General features: G+C 33.4%; 1 protein-coding gene across 1 annotated transcript in view; it reads left to right on the top strand.

Annotated features, from left to right (window-relative positions):
• The window catches only part of ERGIC2 (ERGIC and golgi 2), a 45,166-nt gene that overhangs the window by 10,071 nt on the left and 12,955 nt on the right, over window positions 1–22,140 (top strand). Inside the window, exons 3-10 of the mRNA XM_077870586.1 lie at window positions 1,075–1,183; window positions 3,052–3,098; window positions 4,337–4,407; window positions 9,350–9,390; window positions 12,026–12,127; window positions 13,206–13,301; window positions 17,764–17,819; window positions 19,095–19,193. Of these exons, the coding sequence (XP_077726712.1) occupies window positions 1,075–1,183; window positions 3,052–3,098; window positions 4,337–4,407; window positions 9,350–9,390; window positions 12,026–12,127; window positions 13,206–13,301; window positions 17,764–17,819; window positions 19,095–19,193 (621 nt within the window). The remainder of the gene's footprint in view (window positions 1–1,074; window positions 1,184–3,051; window positions 3,099–4,336; window positions 4,408–9,349; window positions 9,391–12,025; window positions 12,128–13,205; window positions 13,302–17,763; window positions 17,820–19,094; window positions 19,194–22,140) is intronic.

Consider the following 22,140-nt stretch of genomic DNA (forward strand, 5'->3'; position numbering starts at 1 on the left):
GTTTTATTAGAGGTTTGGAGATGTTATTTGAGTTTCTGGCATAAAGATTGTCATGGCTTCTCAGGAGCTAAGAATTAGTCTAGTTTTGTTTTTTATAGATTGGGCTACAGGCATGGATGTGTTTTTAATTATGAGGGGACTGCTTTCAAATTTTTTGTTTAAGATTTATGCTTTCATCATTTATCATCTATGGCATTGCTATAGAGAAGAAAGGAAAAACTTTGTGTCTTGTAAAATTTGACAAATCTGCTTAATGAAAGATACCCTTAATTTTTTTTTTTTTAAGATTTTATTTATTCATGAGAGACACACAGAGAGAGAGAGAGGCAGAGACACAGGCAGAGGGAGAAGCAGGCTCCATGCAGGGAGGCCGACATGGGACTCAATCTCGGGTCCCCAGGATTAGGCCCTGGGCTAAAGGCAGCGCTAAAAACACTGACCCACATGGGCTGCCCAAGATACCCTTAATATTGATGAGATAAAATGCTTCTCAGTAGTAGAAATGTTTGTGTTCAAATAAGTCAATCGAAGAAGGACAAACATTATATGGTCTCATTCATTTGGGGAATATAAAAAATAGTAAAAGGGAATAAAGGGGAAAGGAGAAAAAATGAGTGGGAAATATCAGAAAGGGAGACAGGACATGAGAGACTCCTAACTCTGGGAAATGAACTAGGGGTGGTGGAAGGGGAGGTGGGTGGGGGGTGGGGTTGAATGGGTGATGGGCACTGAGGGGGGCACTTGATGGGGGCACTTGATGGGATGAGCACCGGGTGTTATTCTATATGTTGGCAAATTGAACAACAATAAAAAATAAATTTATAAAAAAAAAGAAAAATGTTTGTGTTCATGTTTGTGCTCATTAAATCCTCATTTTTGAGCTGCTTTAAAAAGAAGTCTGTAATGAACATTTTAAGGAAAACCTTTTATAGTAGTATCCATTCACATGGCAATCATAAAAGAGCTTTCTTTGCTAATTTTAATCTCACTTAAAATAGTTTCCTGTTGTTTACTTTTTAAGAATTGTTTTAATTCTGTTTTTTTGTTTGTTTGTTTGTTTGTTTGATTTCTCAGTTTCTCTAATAGCATTTACCACTATGGCTTTATTAACCATAATGGAATTTTCAGTATATCAAGATACATGGATGAAGTACGAATATGAAGTAGATAAGGATTTTTCTAGGTAACTTCATTTTTCTTCTTGAAATACCTTTAGATTCAAATTGTTTTAAGGTTAGCATATATTTTTAAAAATTTTTTCTAACCTTTTATACTTGGTTTATTTTAGTTCTGAAGAAATAGTCCTGAAAAATTCTCCTTAATTGCATGCATTAGGTGAAACATTTTAGAATCATTTCAGTACTGGTTAAATTTTAAAAGAGAGATCTTCTTGATTTAGTATGTACTGTATATGATGGTTAGGAGAACATAATGTATATATTTTTTGTAGATGCTGAAATATTAGAAATCATTTAAAGTTTTGAAACTGTTTTCTCTTTAGATTTTGAAATATCTTACTGACTTGCGTGTGTTGGAAAACAGTTTAAAGCTACATTGTATATGCTTATAACTAGATTTTTAGAAATTATATCTAAACAAAATTTTACTGTAAATAATATCACTTTTAACTCTTTGAAAAGATATGTTTTATTTATTTGTATTTTGATTTTTTAATGATTGGAGGTAACAGTTTTATAATGTTAAGTTTGCACTAGATGGAGAGGAGTGTCCTTTACTTCTCAATTCTGATTCTAGTTCTGCCATTTACTAGCTGTGTGACTTTAGGGAAGTTACCAAATCTGTATTTGGATGTGCTTCAGTCTCCTTTTTCATAAAATAGGGATAATAGGTATAGTACATGCTTCCTGGAGTTAATGAGAATTAAGTAAATCAATATTTGTTAATTGCCATGTAACCATGGGCAAATCAGACAACTGACTTCTTTTCTTTTGGGTCTCAGTATCTTCATCTGTAATATGAACGTTATTCTAGATACCATTAGTTTTCAAAGAATTTGTTGTTTTTATTATTTTGTTGTTTTTAGCACCAATGAATCACTTTTTTGCTTTTTTTCCAAATGAAGTATTATGTAGGTTACTCCATAAGCATAATGGGGATGCCCAGAAGCCTGGCCACTTTGCCTCATTCTCTGGTTCCTACAGCATCTTCTAAGCCTAAACTCCACAGTTATTTGGAACACAGTTTGAGTTCTAGACAATTTTAAGAGGATATGAAGCTCTGAAAATCTGTAGTTCCTATTGAAACCAGAGAAATACTATTAGAGTGAAAAAGTTTTGATTGGAAGCATAGGACAGGACTGACACTGATTGTACTCATTCTGTTATTCATGGTGCTTAATTATTTCTGATATTTTAAAATTAATTTGATTTGAACTGATCCTTTGAAAATAAAGCATTTGAAAAGGCTACACAAAACTGTAATCATCAAAGGTTTTTTTTTTCCTGGCAGTTTGGTGCATTTATTCTAGGCCACTCAGACTTAGTTTCCATTATGCCATTTTAGTGGTTATGGGATCTACAGCCAGGCATTTACTCTGCTCTGAAAACAACTGGCTTATCTGCAAAACTGGGAAGTTATCTACTTTATAGGTCCATGGTAAAGGATAAAAAAGATAATAATTGTAGGGCATCAGGCGTAATGCCTAATATATTTATTTGATAAATGGAAGAGAAATACTTGTCATTTCTAACTTCTTATTTTGAAAATTTTACATTCTTAAAAGAATATTCTATGTAGGGTTTATATAAAGAGACTTCTCTGAGTTGCTTGGAGTAATTGTTGAGTTACCACTATTAAATTAAAGGATACTGTGCTAAAAACCTGTGAAATCAGAAAGGCTTTTAGAATAATTGCAAAATATAGAATTTTTATTTTTAAAGTGCCTTTGTTTCGACCATAAGAAAATGCTATCCAGGTTCTAATCAGTGTATCTTACTCTGTTTGAAATCCAAATTTTCATGATCAGTTGATTTATATTTCTCATGTTTTGATTACTTGGTAGGTACTAATATTTCCTTTTTTGTCTTTTAGCAAATTGAGAATCAATATAGATATTACTGTTGCTATGAAGTGTCAATGTAAGTACACCTTTAACTTGTTAAGTCCATGTATCATTTATGGTTTAAACAATTGTTAGTAAAAAGTAAAACAATGGTAGTGTTTTAACTTTATTTATCCCTTTATGATATCTTAAAATGCTATGGTAATGTTATTTAATAATGCAAGTTGTTTTGCTCCCCAGCTGATATTCTTTAAATTTCTTTTCCATGAGGAGGAGAGATTTAAGTTTCACATTAATATAATTAAAAGAAAATTGAAAGTTTTTGTAAGTCAGAGTTCTTATGTATATCCTTTTTTTCTTGTTTAGAGTTACCAGTTTTATACCCATACTCCACAAAATATCCTGTTTCACTGTTTTGGTTTATCACCCTTTACTGTACTCTGCATATTAAAATATGGATCCAAATCTTTTAACCAGATAATGTGTTACCCTTTTCTATTTTCTTCTCTGGCTTCACTTGATTATACTGATAAAAGTGGGAAAATGTTATTATGTTAGGTAGATAATGTTTGAATCAGTATTGCTCTCAAAAGTGAGGATGTTTTTGCATGAAAGATATCTTTTAAATTACTGCTTGGGATGTAGAGACTACAAGTTCAGTAGCCGAGACAACATTTTTTAAACTGTGAAATAGTTTAATTAAGGAGATTAATTTCTGGGAGATTTCATCTCAGAGAAATTTTAAATTTCTTTCCCTTTTCATTTATTTTTCCTTATGGTAGTGGTTTTAAGAGTAAAGAAACACTTTATATCTAAACTATGAGTTTGTTACTACTGAATATATCATACTTTTGCCTTATTTTAGATAATCGAATACCATTAAAATTTTGCCTTCTCAAAATAAACTTTTCCTATTTGTTGATTTTTTTTAAAAAAGTCATCAGTAACGTTCTCTTAAAATTTCTTTTAATTTCTAGAAATAATTTTAATATTTAATATTTCATTTGGCAGCCATTTAATTTAGTAGTTATGATTAGGTTCTTAATTTTTGCAAAGCTCTGAGGTTCAGTGAAATTTATTCTTTTTACTATGAGATTGAGTCATATTCTTTACTGAATAAGAACTAGAAAAAGTATTATTGATTTTTTGAATAGTTTCTACCAAAACTGTATAATTCTACTATTATAACTTTTGAACAAATGGAATGGGAAAATGATTTCATGTATTTGATTTTTCTGTTAGACATTTAGACTTGTTAATTAAGATTTAGTTTAGCTCTGAACATGGAATGTAAACTTCTAATTTTTTTTGCAGATGTTGGAGCAGATGTATTGGATTTAGCAGAAACAATGGTTGCATCTGCAGATGGTCTAGTTTATGAGCCAGTAAGTTTAATGGACTTTTTTTTTTAATAATATGCTATGAGGTATTGTTTTCTTGAAGACAGTTTTTTTTTTTTTAATAAATTAATTTTTTATTGGTGTTCAATTTACCAACATACAGAATAACACCCAGTGCTCATCCCGTCAAGTGTGCCCCTCAGTGCCTGTCACCCATTCACCCCCACCCCCCGCCCTCCTCCCCTTCCTCCACCCCTAGTTCGTTTCCCAGAGTTCGGAGTCTTTACGTTCTGTCTCCCTTTCTGATATTTCCCACACATTTCTTCTCCCTTCTCTTATATTCCCTTTCACTGTTATTTATATTCCCCAAATGATTGAGAACATACACTGTTTGTCCTTCTCCGATTGACTTACTGCACTCAGCATAATACCCTCCAGTTCCATCCACGTTGAAGCAAATGGTGGGTATTTGTCGTTTCTAACGGCTGAGGAATATTCCATTGTATACATAAACCACATCTTCTTCATCCATTCATCTTTCGATGGACACCAAGGCTCCTTCCACAGTTTGGCTATTGTGGACATTGCTGCTAGAAACATCGGGGTGCAGGTGTCCTGGCGTTTGAAGACAGTTTTGATATTTACTTTTAGTTTTGTCTGAGCTAGCTTTTAAAAAATATATATATATATTTTTTTTTTAATTTAAAAGTAACCTGTATTCTTTGTGGAGGTTTCTAATACCAAGCCTTGAGATAACCATTGTTAGCATTTCAGATAAGCCTCTAAAATCTGTTTTACAACCTTATTCATGTATTATATTTTTTTAATGCTTCCTAATAGTTTCTGTTTCTCTTTTCTTATATTTGCTGTAATGATGAAGTTTTTCTTCTTTTCCTCCAATGATTTGGAAATTCTATATCCTATTTGTATTCTACTTTTAGCAAATTTAAGTCTTTAAAAATGTTTGAGCTGTATTCCTTTTAACAATTCTTACCATATGATGGTGAATTTTATGGAGTGGTTCTCAGTATCTCAATTGATAATTCTTATTTTAGATGCATATTTCAAACTTCACCTGAGTTCTGGGAGATTACCCTGATCTAGCAGGATCAATCTTCTTTTCAGTGCCTTCATTACATTTTAAAATACAATGGTTGTATTTTTTATATATATGTCACAGATCATATATCTATATATCATATATCCTTAATGTATCTCAGATCATTCAATTTTTTTATGTCTTCATGATGCCAAATTTCATTGAGAAATAATTAGAAAAACTTAACATTTTTCTCCTTATTTCTAGGACTAGTATCATAGAGGAAAATTAGCCCTCATACCTGAGATGGACCACTTTTTTCAAGTTAATGAATCTTTTCATGTGTTTATTTATTTATTGTTCATCTTTAGGATGAGGATATAAGTGGCCTATTAATCCAGTGAGAGTTGACATAGACTGTTGAGTTATGTCAATTTTTATGTGACCCTCCTTCTCCAACACACACACATTTTTTCAGACCTAGATGAAAGGAGGAAAGGGTAAAAGTTCAGATATACTGTGTTTTTTTAAGAGTCATATTAGCTTCAGATGCTTTTGAAAAGGAAGGAAGGAGTCCGTATTGGGTCCACGATGGCAGAGTGGTTCACCAGGGCACTCCAAATTTCCTTATGTTTGCTTTGACAGGCTTAATTTTGCTAGGGTAACTCCTCCTTTCTTTAGCTTGTGTGACTGTCCTCATTAGCAGCCAACCGTGGCAGTATTCTTGCTTAATTTAGAACACTGTCCAGGACACAGATAAGCTAGGAATAACACTGCTGTGGGATGTCCTCACTGTGTGGTCTCTGGCACTTGATTGAACTCCTTGAAAATGCTCCTAGGAAAGGAGATTGCCTCTTTCTCAGGTGTCTTACCATTTTATTACATGTTCCTCTCTTTCTCTGAGTGAGGGACTTTTCTTGTTTCCTACATAGACTTCTCTGTGCCATGAAATGAGTTATGGGTTGGGCTCTTTTCTCAATTTTGTCTCCCTTATACGCAGTCTTACATAAATTCTTGAAAATTTCCAGTATGTGGATGCTAATTTAAAATGACAATATAGAGTGTTTTCTATATTTTCTGTTTCTTTGAACACTGTGAAAATTTGATTATGAGGAGACTTAATCATCTTAAACTTATCCTCTAAAATTTACTTAATGCTTTTCTTGTCTCCCATTCCTACCCTTTTTTTCTTCACATTTGTTAAGTCCTTGGTTTTGTTTATATCTATTTTTCTGGAGAGCTTGTCTTTCTAGCTAGCTTTTAAGCTCCTGAGAAGCATTAAATTTATTTTCCTGTGTTTCATAAGATGTGAAGTATAGTGCCCTGTTAGATATTAGGCACTAAAGGAACATGCTAGATTTATGTAAATGTAACAAGATTGCTGATTATTCTACTGTAAACAATTTCTGCCATCTCTTCCAGTCATTTGTGGAATAGGAACATTTTATTTAAATTTAACTGTCATATAATTAAAAGTCATGTCTTGACCAGACGGGAACTTAAAAATATCCAGTTGTTGGGATCCCTGGATCCCGTGGGGAGCCTGCTGTGCCCTCTACCTATGTCTCTGCCTCTCTGTCTCTCATGAATAAATAAAATCTTAAAAAAAATTAAGAACTATTATTTTTTTAAGATTTTATTTATTTGAGAGAGCAAGAAAGCATGAGCAGAGGAAGGGGCAGAGGGAGAAGGAGAAGCAGACTCCCTGCTCAGCAGGGAGCCTGATATGGGGCTCGATCCCAGGACCCTGAAATCACAACTTGAGCCAAAGGCAGACGCTTAACCTAGGTGCCCCTAAGTAAGAATTATTAATGTAAAATTATTTGAGATAATTTTTACTTCTTTTTATGTTTTCATACTTACTGTCCTAATATGCACTCTGAATATTAAAAACATAGCCCTGATGACTTTACTAGTTTCCAAATAATGATCACAATATGCTGTGAGAGTTACTACTTTGCTGCTTACTATTATGTTTTATTACTATTTCTTTACTTAAAGAATTTAAAAACTGCTTAAAAGTGAGGAATCTGACAGAGCTGGGTTTGTATACTAACTCTTAAGGTCTGTGATTTTGGAAAAAGTTTTGAACCTGTTGAGGTTCCTCCTCATAAAAAAGGCAAGACTGATAACAGACTCACAGGTTGTTCTGAAGGCTAAGTGAGGTAAGAAATTAAGTAGCATAGTATCTAGCATGAAGTTGGCTACTCAGTAGTTCCTTTACCCCCGGGCCCCTTGTGCCCAGTACTACACTATGCAGTTTGGGGAAGTAAAAGAAAGAATCATAGCCCCCACTGTCAAAAGTTTTATCTACAAGGGTAACTGGGAAGCAATTGCATGCAGCCTCCTGTTTGCTATGGTGTGCTTTACAGAAGCATTTTCCTTGTGTGCTATGGTGGAGAAAAGGTTGGGAAGCATGCTGTAGACAAGATCAGCAAGAGGAGTAATCAGAGATGATTTCACCGTAATCAGAACGATAGGGGCAATTTAACCTGGAGGGTCTGGTACGTAGGATTTAGATAGACGAGAGGGTCACAATTACAGGAGAGGAAGTTTCCAGGTTGGTATAATTAAATTAACAAAGGCAGAGAGGTAGAACTGCTTGATAAAATGAGAGATTTTCCCATTTTGATTAAAAACTGAGGATTTTGTAGAGAGTAGAAGGTTAGGGCCTGATTATGGAAGAATAATTAATTTTGCTAAATTTAAAAAGTAGAATCAGGGATCCCTGGGTGGCGCAGCGGTTTGGCGCCTGCCTTTGGCTCAGGGCGCAATCCTGGAGACCCGGGATCGAATCCCATGTCGGGCTCCCAGTACATGGAGCCTGCTTCTCCCTCTGCCTGTGTCTCTGCCTCTCTCTCTCTCTCTCTCTGTGTGACTATCATAAAAATAAATAAATAAATAAATAAATAAATAAATAAATAAATAAAAATAAAAATAAAAAGTAGAATCAATATATACTTTCTTATGAATTGCCTTTATAAAAATCAAGTCTTCGTTATTGCAAACTTAAATTGTAGATCTTGCCACACACCATGAAAAGCTTGCATATTTCCCTCTTATCCTACAAGCTACCTCTTCTGACTTCAAATTGATGAAGATAGTGCTTAAATTTCTTGAACTATTCCTTATTGATTAGTACATTTGGGAATTACTGTGCCATTGCTTAACTTGTTTAAAAAATTACTGATTTCACGGTGCCTGGCTGGCTCATTTGGAAGAGCATGTGATTCTTGATCTTGGGATCATGAGTTTGAGCCCCATGTACAATGTAGAGATTACTTAAATAAATCTTTTTTAAAAAATGTTGATTTTTTTTTTAAAGAAATGACTTTTTTTTTTAAGATTTTATTTATTTATTCATAGAGACAGAGAATGAGAGGCAGAGACACAGGCAGAGGGAGAAGCAGGCTCCATGCAGAGAGCCTGACGTGGGACTCGATCCCGGGTCTCCAGGATCATGCCCTGGGCTGCAGGCGGCGCTAAACCGCTGAGCCACCGGGACTGCCCAAAAATGTTGATTTTATCATGGTATTTTTCCCAGCAAAAAAAAAAAAAAAAAAAAGACTTTGGATGCTAAGATCCTATAGTTGAGCTTTATGTTTTTCTTTTTTGAAATCTTTCATGCATGTGTCATTTAAATGATTTCAAGTCCTAACATACCATTTTGTGCTTATGTCAGATTGCCAACTTGCAGTCATTCCTATAAATGTGGATAACTGTAATACAAAAATATTTGTGATTAGTAGAACTTCTTTATATTGGCTTTGAGTAAGAATATACTACATTTTTTAGCTTACTTATAGAAGATTAAATGTATATCATGAATATTTGTTTTTATGAACATTATAAATTTGTTTCTTGCTCAGAAGAAAGAATTTTAAATTATGATATACAAGCCAAGAGAAATTGACAGTGCTAGTGATTATGTTTTTTCCTTTATTTCAGGCAATATTTGATCTTTCACCACAGCAGAAAGAGTGGCAAAGGTAATAAGCTAACAAAGTATTGTGCTCCATAGAAATCTAGATCATGTTCTCCTGCTTTATCTATTGTGAATTGTTCATAGATGAATATTTCTCAAGGCAGTTTTTGGGATGAAATATTAGCAGAATATAGTATTTAATCTTTATAATTTTAAACATTTTTATCAGATCTTAGGAAAGTCATGTATAATCTTTTCTCTAATGCACTTTGAATCACAAATACATTTTAATTTTCATTTAAAATTTTATTAACTATTTAAAAATTCATAAAGCAATATATGATCATTAAAATTCAATTTGAATAGAAAAGATATGAAGTAAAGGATATAAATTAAAAGTGAAAGCCTCTGACTAGCAGTAGCAACCAGTTAAATTTCTTGTGTCACCTTCTAGAAACTCTGATCATTTATAATTTTCCGTATGTTTGCATATTTGCTTATGTTACTTTTTTTCTGAATACAAATAGGATCATTCCATACATTTGTTCTAGAATTTGCTTTTTCTCCACCTAACCTGATATTTTGGACATCTTCCCATTTCACTACGTATAGTATTCTTTTTATGGATAAACTTTAGTTTATTAAATTAGATCCTTATTAGTGGGCATTTAGATTGTTGGCAGGATTCTAATATTAAAAACAATGCTCAATGAAAATTCTTGAACTTAATTCCTTATGTACTGGTCAGAATGTGTGTGTGTGTGTGTGCGTAGTTTCTAGAAATGAAACTTCTCTTTCAGGGGATATTTAACATTTTGATAAATTCTATCACAAAAAATTCTAACTATGTGAGGTGATACTTATTGTAGTCATCATTTTGCAATATATACATATGTCAAATCATAAGTTGTACACTAAAACTTAGCGTGATATGTCAATTATATCAATAAAACTGGGAAAAAAGACATTTTGATAGATGATACCAAAGTATCTTCATTTGTGGTCCAAAACTATGTGAGAGTACTTATTTATATACAATCTCACCAACAGTGGGTATACTGTTTTTATTGTTGCCAATTCTGTGGATGAAAATGGTATTATACCAGTTTAATTAGCATTTCTTTATGAATCACTTGAATATCTTTGTGGATTTTTTTTCCCCATTTGTATTCCTTTTTGTGTGAAACTGCTCATTTATGCCATATGCCCATTTTGCTTTGTTGTTGTTTATTTCCTTTATAATTTTAAATAATTTCCAGTCTATGTATTGGTACTTATGAAGGCTTTACCTAATTTAAGATTATTGCAAAAATTTTTTTTTACCCATTTTTTTTTTTTCTTCCTAGTCCCTAAGTACATTTCACAGGCCTTTCTCTTTTAATTTCCACTTTCTCCATCTGGGGAGAGTTTTAAATTAAGTTTAAAATAAATGTAGTTGAACAAAAGAACGGAATATTAAGTATTTCTGGGCTTCTAGAGCTTTTAGTAGAAAGCCATTCAGAGATGAAATACATTACTTCAATCCAAAAATATTAAAATGAGAAGCCTTTTTTCATCTGGAATTTTATTCAGTGTTCCAGACTAGTAATACGTGGGAGCAGAGATTGTGTTTATACTATTAAAATGATGGCTGTTTTCCATCATAGTTGAGTTTTTTTACATATAAGCTTAGATATTGGTATATTTGAGACAGAAGTTATATGTGTGCACGCGCGCACACACACACGGTTTGCTGCCATCAACCTCTTTTACCACTGCCTAGCTCTAAAACTAGACTCTGGAAATACAGGACACACACAAATAGAAACTTACAATTCCTCTTAGCATTAGGTCCAAAGATTTTAAGCCTTTAGACATGTAAATCTGAAGATGAGACCGTGTAAATCTGAAGATGCTTATATTCTTTTTAAAAAGTATAGGTAGAGTATAATATTTTGTTCAGAATGGTCTTGTCATATAGACTAACGTTTAGATTTCTTTGGAAAAGGAGACACCAGGTAATATTAAATGGCACTATGGCCTATTTTGTAATGAGGATTAGATGCTTGTGGAAGGGGTTTATACCCAAGTAATCTCCCACTTAAATCCACCAAATCTGTTGTACTTGTCTTACTTTTTGTATCTGTAATACTTTATTCAATACCTGATAAAAAGTAAGAATTTTGTAATAGCTGCATGCATGCATGCATGAAAGATGGGTTTAGATACTCAGGTGAACAGAAGCTCCTTCTTTTTTTTTATATATATATATTTTTTTAATTTTTATTTATTTATGATAGTCACAGAGAGAGAGAGAGAGAGAGAGAGAGAGAGAGGCAGAGACATAGGCAGAGGGAGGAGCAGGCTCCATGCACCAGGAGCCCAACGTGGGATTCGATCCCGGGTCTCCAGGATCGCGCCCTGGGCCAAAGGCAGGCACCAAACCGTTGCGCCACCCAGGGATCCCAGAAGCTCCTTCTTAATGACCCTGACTGCATAGCCATTATCAGTGAAGTTAGACATGCTAATGGACCTCAACTATTAATCCTTCAACCACCCTACCATTTTTTCTTCTTTTAAGGAAATGACCAAAGAAAACTTGATACTTTGTTTTAGAATAAAGTCCTATAATAATACGTCAGCTAACACTTTGTAAAAAGTGTTGGCTTTCTTGTTACCTTACTGTATTTCAAACTATTGCTTATTTATGTTGTATTTAGGATGCTGCAGCTGATTCAGAGTAGACTGCAGGAAGAACATTCACTTCAAGACGTGATATTTAAAAGTGCTTTTAAAAGTGCATCAACAGCACTTCCACCAAGGTGAGATGTAATTTTTAAATATACAGCTATTTATTATGAATTTATTATGACATAATTTTAGTATTGGTTTAGTTCTCTGAATCTCATATTTCTTAGAGAAAATGTAATCATTCCATATTAAGAAGATTTCTTTTTACTATTAAATTTATAGCCTGTGATATTGATCAGGAGTATCACAAATAATACTTCATTTTCATTTCATTTTTCTCTTAATGTGTGTATGTTATACTTCCATATAAAATTATATTAGATTTTAAGAACAAATTAATTGCATTTAGCATTATTTTATAAGGATGTATAAATATTTGTTAGGAATTTTATGGTTTTTTTTTTAGAATTCTGATTTTTGTTTTGTTTTTTTCAAGATTTTATTTATTCCTGAGAGACTGAGAGAGAGGCAGAGATATAGACAGAGGTAGAAGCAGGCTCCCTGTGGGGAGCCCAATGTGGGACTCGATCCCAAGATGGCAGGATCACACCCCGTGCTGAAGGCAGACACTCAACCACTGAGCTACCCAGCATCCCAGGAATTTTGTGTTCTTATTTCACTTTTTTCTCTTCTATAGGTTAGAATAGGTGATATTTAGAAATGCTATAATCATGAAAATGATTGTTTAAATTTAAAACTATAGAGAGGTTTTACATTTGCTTAGGATGAAAGTGTCATTGTCTGAACTTAGATGACATGTCCTTCCCTCATTCTTACTTGTCTTTCTCTGTCCCCTAAAGTGTCAGACAGATTACAAAACTTTGTTTTTATTGGACTAATTCTTTTAAGCTTTCCTCTAAATGGCCTTAATCCTGATAGGAAGAACCATGGAATTTTAGATTTGTGTAAATATGATATATGTCTGTGTATATACATATATATATAATTATATAATATTTTCCCATTTTGTAGGTGTATGAGCTTTTATAAATGTGTAGACTTGAAAAAACTTCTGTACTACTTTTGACATTTAGAACATTACCTAAAAATCAATTTTTAGGGATGTTGTTTTCCCTCTACAAATTTTCCTATCACAGAATGGTGACTATATTAAGTGTATTGTAAGTAATTCTTCCTCTCATGTAACAGGGAAGATGATTCATCACAGCCTCCAGATGCTTGCAGAATTCGTGGTCATCTCTATGTCAATAAAGTCGCGGGGAATTTTCACATAACTGTGGGCAAGTATGTTCTTTTCACTTACTGAAAATACTTTAGACAAGTTGGCAGCTTGGTTTAAGAGTAAATTCTTTGCTAATCAAATAATATGTAACTACTACAGGGCTGCTTAAAATGTGTATCTGTGTTTTTGATATTTTGAGACTTGTGTGCTGGGCTTTGATCTCAGGATAGAGAAGACTGCTAACTTTAACAACTACTTCAAAACAAAAGTAAACAGTTATGACACAATTTATACATTAAAGTAAATGAGCTGCAGGTTGATAGAAATCAAAACCTAATTTGCTAAGTTTTAGTAGCCAGGCAGCTCTTACCTAGACATTTCATTAATTTGTTCTTGTTGCAGATGCTATCAGGTTTTTGTTTTGTTTTTCCTTTTGATAATCATCATCAAAATGTAATCCTTGATTAATTTGAGGTATTTTGATGTAGTTAGAAATTTGTAGTGCCTGAGATAAAGTAGGTAAAAGTTAGGGAAAAATATAAGACCACCTACCTTCATGAGCAGCACTCAGCAGAGAAACTGTCATGTGATATGAACACTTGGTAAATTTCTGAGTAAGTAAATGATTCTCTGACTCTCTTCCTTTCTCCCCGCCTCCCTCCTTCCCTTCCCTCTCCATCCATCTGGAGTTGCAGAGCTAAACAATTCTTCATTGTAAAAGACATTTTTTGAGAGCTTGCTATGGGCATACCAGATACTAAGATGAAACCATGAAGAAAAGAGGGTTTTTGCCTTTATGTTGCTGACATTCTGTGAGAGAATCCAAACTTTGAACAGTAAAATTACACTAATAATTATTTAATTATAGTTGTATTGAAGCTGTATAGCAGAAGTACAGCCAATAAAAAACTGTATAACAGGGTATCTGATTTACCTGGCACATTAGCAGAGGCTTTATTGAGGAGAACCTTTGAATACTAGTGAATGATTAGGAATTTTATATATAAAGGTCAAAGGGCATCCAGACTGAGGGAAAGGCCACGAAGAAGGAAATAATCATTGCTGGAATTTTTGTTGTTGTTGTTGTTAAATATAGAGATAAATAGCGTAAGTCTTTTATGTAAAATTATTTCAGTGTTTACAGCGATCAGATCAAACATTTGTCTTTGTTGTCCCATTCATGTTTTGTTGTTTTCTTACTGTTGCCAGGATTGATTCTATGGCTGGGAACCTTAGAATTTCTTGGTATCATGCAGACAATAGATAATAGTTGGCTCAAAGAAGTTTAGAAGATTTTATTATACCTGTGGATGTAAATGATATCCTACTCCCAAACTAACTGAAAGAAGGAACTTTGACTATTATGTTATAAACCTCTATACTATGGCCTTAATTCCCAGTTTCACTTCTTTCTCCATGTGATAACTCATGCCATGAATAAGAGAAGCCAGATGGAAAAGTATTTGGTTCATATCTTGTCCTCATCATCTCTGGGATATCTTATAAACCCACTCCTAAGTTTGGTATTATGTTTACCAAGTTCAATATTTATTTTTTTGAAGATCTCATGTCACCTCTAAGATACAGTATCATTCTCAGCTGTAACATAAAGGAGAAATAAAAAGAACATGATTTGTTACATAATATGTATTTCAATATTCAGATGTTTGAGCATGAGTACCTTAGGTAAGGTAATGGAGTAGCCAGATGCCTGCTGCTGCATGTAGAATCATCAGATATACATCAGTCGCATATGCAAAATGAAACCTGTATTGGCCATTCAAATATCATGAATGGTATTTCTATTGATGCTGAACAACTCTGTAATACTGCAAACAAAAAAAGTATACTATTCCCTCCATTTCCTAGGAAATTGAATATATATTAAAACTACAACAAAGTCTTTTGTGTAACTAAATTCTAGACTCAGATGATTATTCATAGGTTTTTCACCTACATGAATGCCACTTAGAGTGTTTGGAAGTCATGCAAGATGTTGGACAATATTTTTGAGTGTGAAACTGTCACTGTGTTTGCAGGATGCCTTGCTTCCCTAGCTGCTGTTCACTACGGGTGGATAGTGACTCCTCCCCAATAATTGTGACAACCCAAAATGCCTCCTTCTAGCAATTCTCCTTCAAAACAGTCTTTCCTTTACTGAAAATTACGTGGAACAATATATCATAACACATGAAAAATACATGACATTCAGGTTTCAGTGTCCAAAAATAAAGTTTTACTGGAACACAGTCATGTTTGTTTGTTTGCATCTGGCTACTTGTACACTACAATACCAGGATTGAGTAACTGTGGCAGACTGTATATGACTCATCACTTTGTACTGCTACTTGGTGCACTACAAATTACAACAAATTATAACAGTTAAAACTCCACAGTGTTACAGATTCCTTGTGAATTGGTGTACCACAACATTTTATTTCTTTATTGTATTACTCTGTCAGAAAAGAAAAAGAAATAAGGGTTTCAAATGTACTTTTAAGGCACAGTGGAGTGTGGATTATTTTGTCAAATTTGACTTCCAAACATCATGTTTATTATGCAGTGACACCATAGCTGTGCTAAAAGGATATAGGATATGTAAATATAACCAGACTAAACACTCCTCACAACATTACTAACTCTCAGGAAGATTAAAAAATTTAAAAGGGAATATCCAAGCACAAGCAGAATTTCTTCATAAAAATAAAAAATGAAACTGAGACTGTGACCAAAGTTGATAGACGCATGACTCATTGTTTAGCTAAGAAACGAAAGCCACTTACCGGCAGCTTGATGAGATTGTCTTTGCACCAATCAGAGAAATGCATCTCGGAAAAATAAATTTGCTTTGGAGAATTAGCTTTTTGGTGAGAAAAGTGCCCTAGCAGCTGAGGATAGTGAGAGCAGTGTCCAACATTCAATTCAAAAGCAAGGCAGGTGATAACTGAGTGGGTTTCCTTAGCTCTTGCTGAGTGAATGGAAGTTACCAATATTGCTTGTTGTTTTTTTGAGGAGTGTGAGTTTGATTTGATTAAATAGCCTGCGTGGAATAACTATAGATAAAAATATTTTTAAAGAAATTGAGAGAACATTGGTGTGTTGCTGGTGGTAAATATGTATGAAGCAGAAAAAGGCTTGTGTGGGTAAATTCTCAAGGCTTGTGAAAATGTAAGGTGTTTAAAACCTGTGGTTATGCGTTATATCAGCAGTACTTCACAGAACATATTTGAATCTATCATGTATTGAACTGGTAGTGATGGTGAACTTCATTTGCTCTCACGGACTTAATATTGTCATTTCCATGAACTTTTGTAAGAAAAAAAGGCTGAATATATTAACTTGCCCTACTACACAGCACCTTGACAACTTGGCAGTTGTCTAGTTTTTTGTGATTTTCTTTTAAGCTTAGGGCTGAGATTGAAATTTTTCTGAATAAGGAAACTACTGTCATTTTTATCGAACACTGAACAGGTTTGGAAGTTAAGTTTGGTGCAGACTGGATAATGTTTCTTCATGAATTTAGCCTAAAGTTATAAGACAAAAACAGTATTTCTATATGAAACTTAACATTATGGTAGAGTTATTTCAGTGGTAAGTAATGTCTAATGATTTTAAGTGTTATTTCTTGCTTTCCATGCTTGGATAGGCTGCACAGTCAAAAGTAAGACGAGAAGCAATATCTGCATTCTTATACTTGTATATATTTTCCAACCTCAAACTATACTTCCTGAAGGGTTTTCAGACCTTGATGCAGGTGCAAAGGAAATTTCCACATTTTGAAATCCATTTTAACTATTCACTTGAGGAAATTCTACTTTAGATTGCAAATGAATGAATGAATGAAGGAATGAATGAATGAATAAATAAATAAATAAATAAATAAATAAATAAATAAGTAGCTAGCTAGCTAGCAAGTGACCAATCTGTGTTATGTAACCATACACCAAAGGAAATACCATGAGAGGAACCTCATACAGTTCTATCCAAGCAAATGAATATACTCAGTTAAAAGATATGCCCATGGATTAATATTTTCAAAGATAAAATATGTAAAATATTCTAGAGCTTCATAACAGATAAATTTTTGTGATCAGTTTTGAAAATAGGGAACATGAACCAACCCTCCCTTGTTAAGGGAAATGTTATCTCCCAGCAAAAATACCTGAACTATATCAAAAAAGTACTCAGTTATTACTATTATATTTTGAATGTCATTATGAGAAGTTTGAAAAATTTTCTCTCTTCTTATATAACTGCCTACATAATATTTTCAGTTTTGCATCTTGGCCCACAAAAGCCTAAAATACTTACTGTCTGGCACTTCACAGAAACAGTTTGGCAGCCCCCAGTTTATTACATGGGCTGAAATGAGTAGACTTAACCTACTTAAAATCATAGGACAAATATGTTTTTATTTTACATTAAGGCAGGTATGTAACTTAGGAAAGATCCCCTTTCTGGTTTTAATTAGTTATATATATATATTTAGGTATTATTACTTTAATATTTTTTTCCTCTTTTCAGGGCAATTCCACATCCCCGAGGTCATGCACATTTGGCAGCACTTGTCAACCATGACTGTAAGCAGTTTCTGAAATTTTTTCCATGAAGAGGTCATTGAAAAAAGTGTTGTGTGTGGGGTTTTGTTTCATTTTGCTTTGAGTGCACATGCGAGGTAGGGCTTTCAGAGTGGGCTGTTGGCAAAATGGATATCCAAAGGAGAAAATAAATGAATAGATTTATTGACTAATCCATTTTCTCTTATCCTTAAACTACTTGTCTTTATTTATTCATAGCTCAGAAGTTGCTAGGGTTAGGGAGCAGAGCCTTGGTGTGCTTTATATCACTTTGTACACATCTCTGCTAATTTTTATGGCTAATGAAAGGCCTATATATTTCAAGCTTATTTCAGTGTACATCTGCACACATGCATATATAAAAATTAGTCAAGTTAGTTTAGTGTAATGATTGTCATAAAACTTGGTTTTTAAAGTCCTTTTTGGAGGGCACCTGGATGGCTCAGTCAAGCAACTGCCTTCGTTCAGGTCATGATCCCAGGGTCCTGGGATTCAGCCCCCTGCCTGTGCTCTCTCTCTCTCAAATAAATAATAACATCTTTAAAAAAACAAACAAAAAAAGGTCTTCTTTAGAGAACAACAAAAAGTAATGAATTCCATAAAACGTGAGTTTGTCACATTTAGCAATGGTAATTATTAAAAATATATTGATCAATGGGTTTCACTATTTGACTACATAGACATCATTCCAGTTCTAACAATCCTGTTACTATATAATGATTTGTCAAGGAAAGCCATTATTATTATTATTATTATTATTATTATTATTATTATTATTACTGGTTATCAGGATTAGATGTACTATTTTATAGAGGTTAATTTGTACGTTATGAAATTTGAGATATAACATTTTATTAGAATGTACTTACTGTTATACATTTAATTCCACATATTTATATGCATTTTCTCAAAATAAAGGTTTTTTTTTTTTAATTTTTAAGGTATTTATTTATTTATTTATGATAGTCACAGAGAGAGAGAGAGAGAGAGAGAGAGGCAGAGACACAGGCAGAGGGAGAAGCAGGCTCCATGCACCGGGAGCCCGACGTGGGATTCGATCCCGGGTCTCCAGGATCACGCCCTGGGCCAAAGGCAGGCGCCAAACCGCTGCGCCATCCAGGGATCCCTCAAAATAAAGAAGTTTTAAGTACTATATTATACCTATAGATTTTGAGATATTTTCATTTGAGATTGGGTAAGAATGTGAACCAGTATGTAACATATAGTTTTGAATAATTTAATTTCTATACTTAATTTGTTTTATTTTATTCCTCTTAGCTTACAACTTTTCTCACAGAATAGATCATTTGTCTTTTGGAGAGGTTGTTCCAGGAATTATTAATCCTTTGGATGGAACTGAAAAAATTGCTGTAGATCGTAAGTATTTAATAATTACTGTTGGAATTTGCATGCAGGCAATTGCTTTTATAACTTTAATATTAACACATTTTTAATAACCCTCTTGTGACAAATAAAGAGGTAAATATTTAAGTAGATTAACTGGTTGATAATTTTATGTGGAAATGTATATATAGAGAGAATTTCCTACTAGTGGATAAAATTTATGTATTACAAAATGAGCCATAAGAACAAAAGAAATTATAGAGTTAGAAGTAAGCAGGAGAAAAAAGACATAAAAAAATTAAGCAGAAAAAAATAGAGTTTGAAAGCTCTCGAAATATATGAAAGGTTAATGTGTTAATCGGGCTGAACTGCTTTCTCATATGCACTAAAGAAAGTTTCAACATTATAAGTATTTTTTTCTTTGTATAGATTTAAAGTTCTAAAATGCATATTTACCATTTTATTTTATTTTATTTTTATATTTACCATTTTAGAATCATCTTTGGGGAATTTTACAGACATCAGAAATCTAGAGTTATTCTAGAATAGCTTGGTTATTAACATAGTCAGAAGTAGTACATTATAGCATAGATAGCTTCTATTACTGTTTTAACCTTCTATTCCATTTAAAATTTTGGTTTATCCAAATATGGATGGATTATTTTCTTAATTTTATAACAAGTAATCTATCTTGTGTTTCTTGAAGGTTTTTGATTGCTTTTCCCTTTACTAAAATAGTCCTACTGTATGACATGTTCCCCCTATAAGACCTTTTAAGGACATGTAAAGCTTCCTGTGCTACTAGGAATTCTAGCTTTTGCAAAACTAATTAAGGATTTCATTTTTTATTAATTAAAATAATTTATTAATATTCTTTTCCGTATTTTTACTCTTTTAGCATAGCTTATAATCAGATACATCAAAGATGTTTTACTTAGAATACTGAGTTACATTCCTTTTTTTTTTTTTAATGATTTTATTTATTTATTCATGAAAGATACTTAGAGAGAGAGGCAGAGACATATAGGCAGAGGGAGAAGCAGGCTCCCTACAGGGAGCCCCATGCAGGACTCGATCCTGGAACCCTGGGATCACACCCTGAGCCAAAGGCAGACACTCAACCACTGAACCACCCAGGTGTCCCCTGAGTTACATTCCTAAGTATTTTATGTTTGTACAGAATTGCTTCACTTAGAGAAACCTGAATATTCTACATTTGGAAATGTGTTAGTAGAAGCATTCTGAGAGAATCATAAGCTTTATTCAGTACATAATCTCATCTTTATGTGTACGTTCATTGTATACAGAAATACATATGAGGCAATCATTGAAAACATGTTGGTTAATACTTTGTTTCAGGATGCTAAAATTACTTCAAATTTTTGTATAGAAACAGTTCTAAATATAAACACATTAATTTTCAAAAGGCTCTTTTTGAATTTACTTGTCCCTAAATTCATAAAGACTAAGAGATATTTAGAGTTATGTTATAAAATGTCACTAGATGAGTGTCAGTAGGTTATTCAAAGCTTTAAAGTAGGTGTACTCTTCTCCTTACTAATATATATCTTATTGGGCTTCTTTTTTTAAAAAAAGGAAAATCAGCATTACAGATCTGTTGTGTCAGGTAACCACTCCCTCCTTTATGTTGCCCCAGAAGTTTTGAGGGGATTACGTAGTACTTATATCTTTTTTTTTTAAAGATTTTATTATTTATTTATTTATTTATTCATGAGAGACACAGAGCGAGGCAGAGACACAGGCAGAGGGAGGAGCAGGGCCCTGGGCTGAAGGCGGCGCTAAACCGCTGAGTCACCCGGGCTGCCCCATAGTACTTATATCTTGAATGCTGTACTACCAATTTCGATAGACCCACTCCTTTGGAACAATTTGTGGCTTGCAACAAAATTTCATTCAACATCGTCTGCTGCCCCCTCCCCGCTTTCCCCAACCTGGCCATTAAATTATTTAACAAGTTTATAGACTTTTCTTGAATTAACATTGACAAATAGGTCTTTAGTAGTTCTCTGACCACAGCTTAAATGCTTTCCAGTTTTTCTGGTCATATTTCTTTGACTCTTTGGTTATTATTCATTATACTTCACTCCTCACATGTGGTGAGATTCCCTTATCCATCATGTTTCTCCCAAGTGATTATCCCACCCATGTATACAGCAGAGATTATTATTGCCTCACTGCTCTTAATTTCATCTTTTTGTCATTAATACTGAAGATTTAAACGCCTTTTTTCTCCTAGCACTTCCAGCTCACTCCCTCTGTTTATAACACAATAGAGTTTATTTGTAAAACACCTCAAAACTAGGCATAGATAGAGCAATTCGCCTTGTATCAAAGAATGACTCAAAGGATGAAACTGAAGACCATCTATCTACAATTAAAAGTCATCTATCGGTGGTGGACAAAGTGGATACTTTCTACTCTAGTATTATCTGTGATAATATTTAGGCTATTATATAGAAGAACTAGTCAAATACTGTTTATGTTTTTGAAAGTTATATTGGTACAAGTGGTGGGTGAAATAAGTGGTGAAGTTGAAACAGGTTTTATTTTATTAGAAACTTGTTTAATGTTAGTGTTCGAAGATGCCGTTACTCTTAACTTTCCCTCCTATCTCGTTTACCCTTACCTCCCCTGTTCTGAGTCACACTAAGAGACAGAGAAATTGAACTGATGGAAATAAAAATTCATTAAAGTTGAGCAAAAGAAGATAGACACACAAAAATACATACTGTCTACTATTTATATAAAGTTCTAGGATAGGCAAAACTAATCTGTGGTGATAGAGGGTAGATTAGTGGTTGGCCTAGGGTCAGAGATTGAAGAAGGGGATTGACTGCAAAGGGGTATGGAGGAACTTTTTGAGGTGGTAAAAATGTTTTATACTTTGATTGGTGGTAAGTAACCATGTGGCCAAATGCAATTGTCAAAATTTATCAGACCATACATTTAAAATTGGTGT

Source organism: Canis aureus, chromosome 25 (genome assembly GCF_053574225.1).
Source record: "Canis aureus isolate CA01 chromosome 25, VMU_Caureus_v.1.0, whole genome shotgun sequence".
In the NCBI taxonomy this organism is placed as follows: Eukaryota; Metazoa; Chordata; class Mammalia; order Carnivora; family Canidae; genus Canis; species Canis aureus.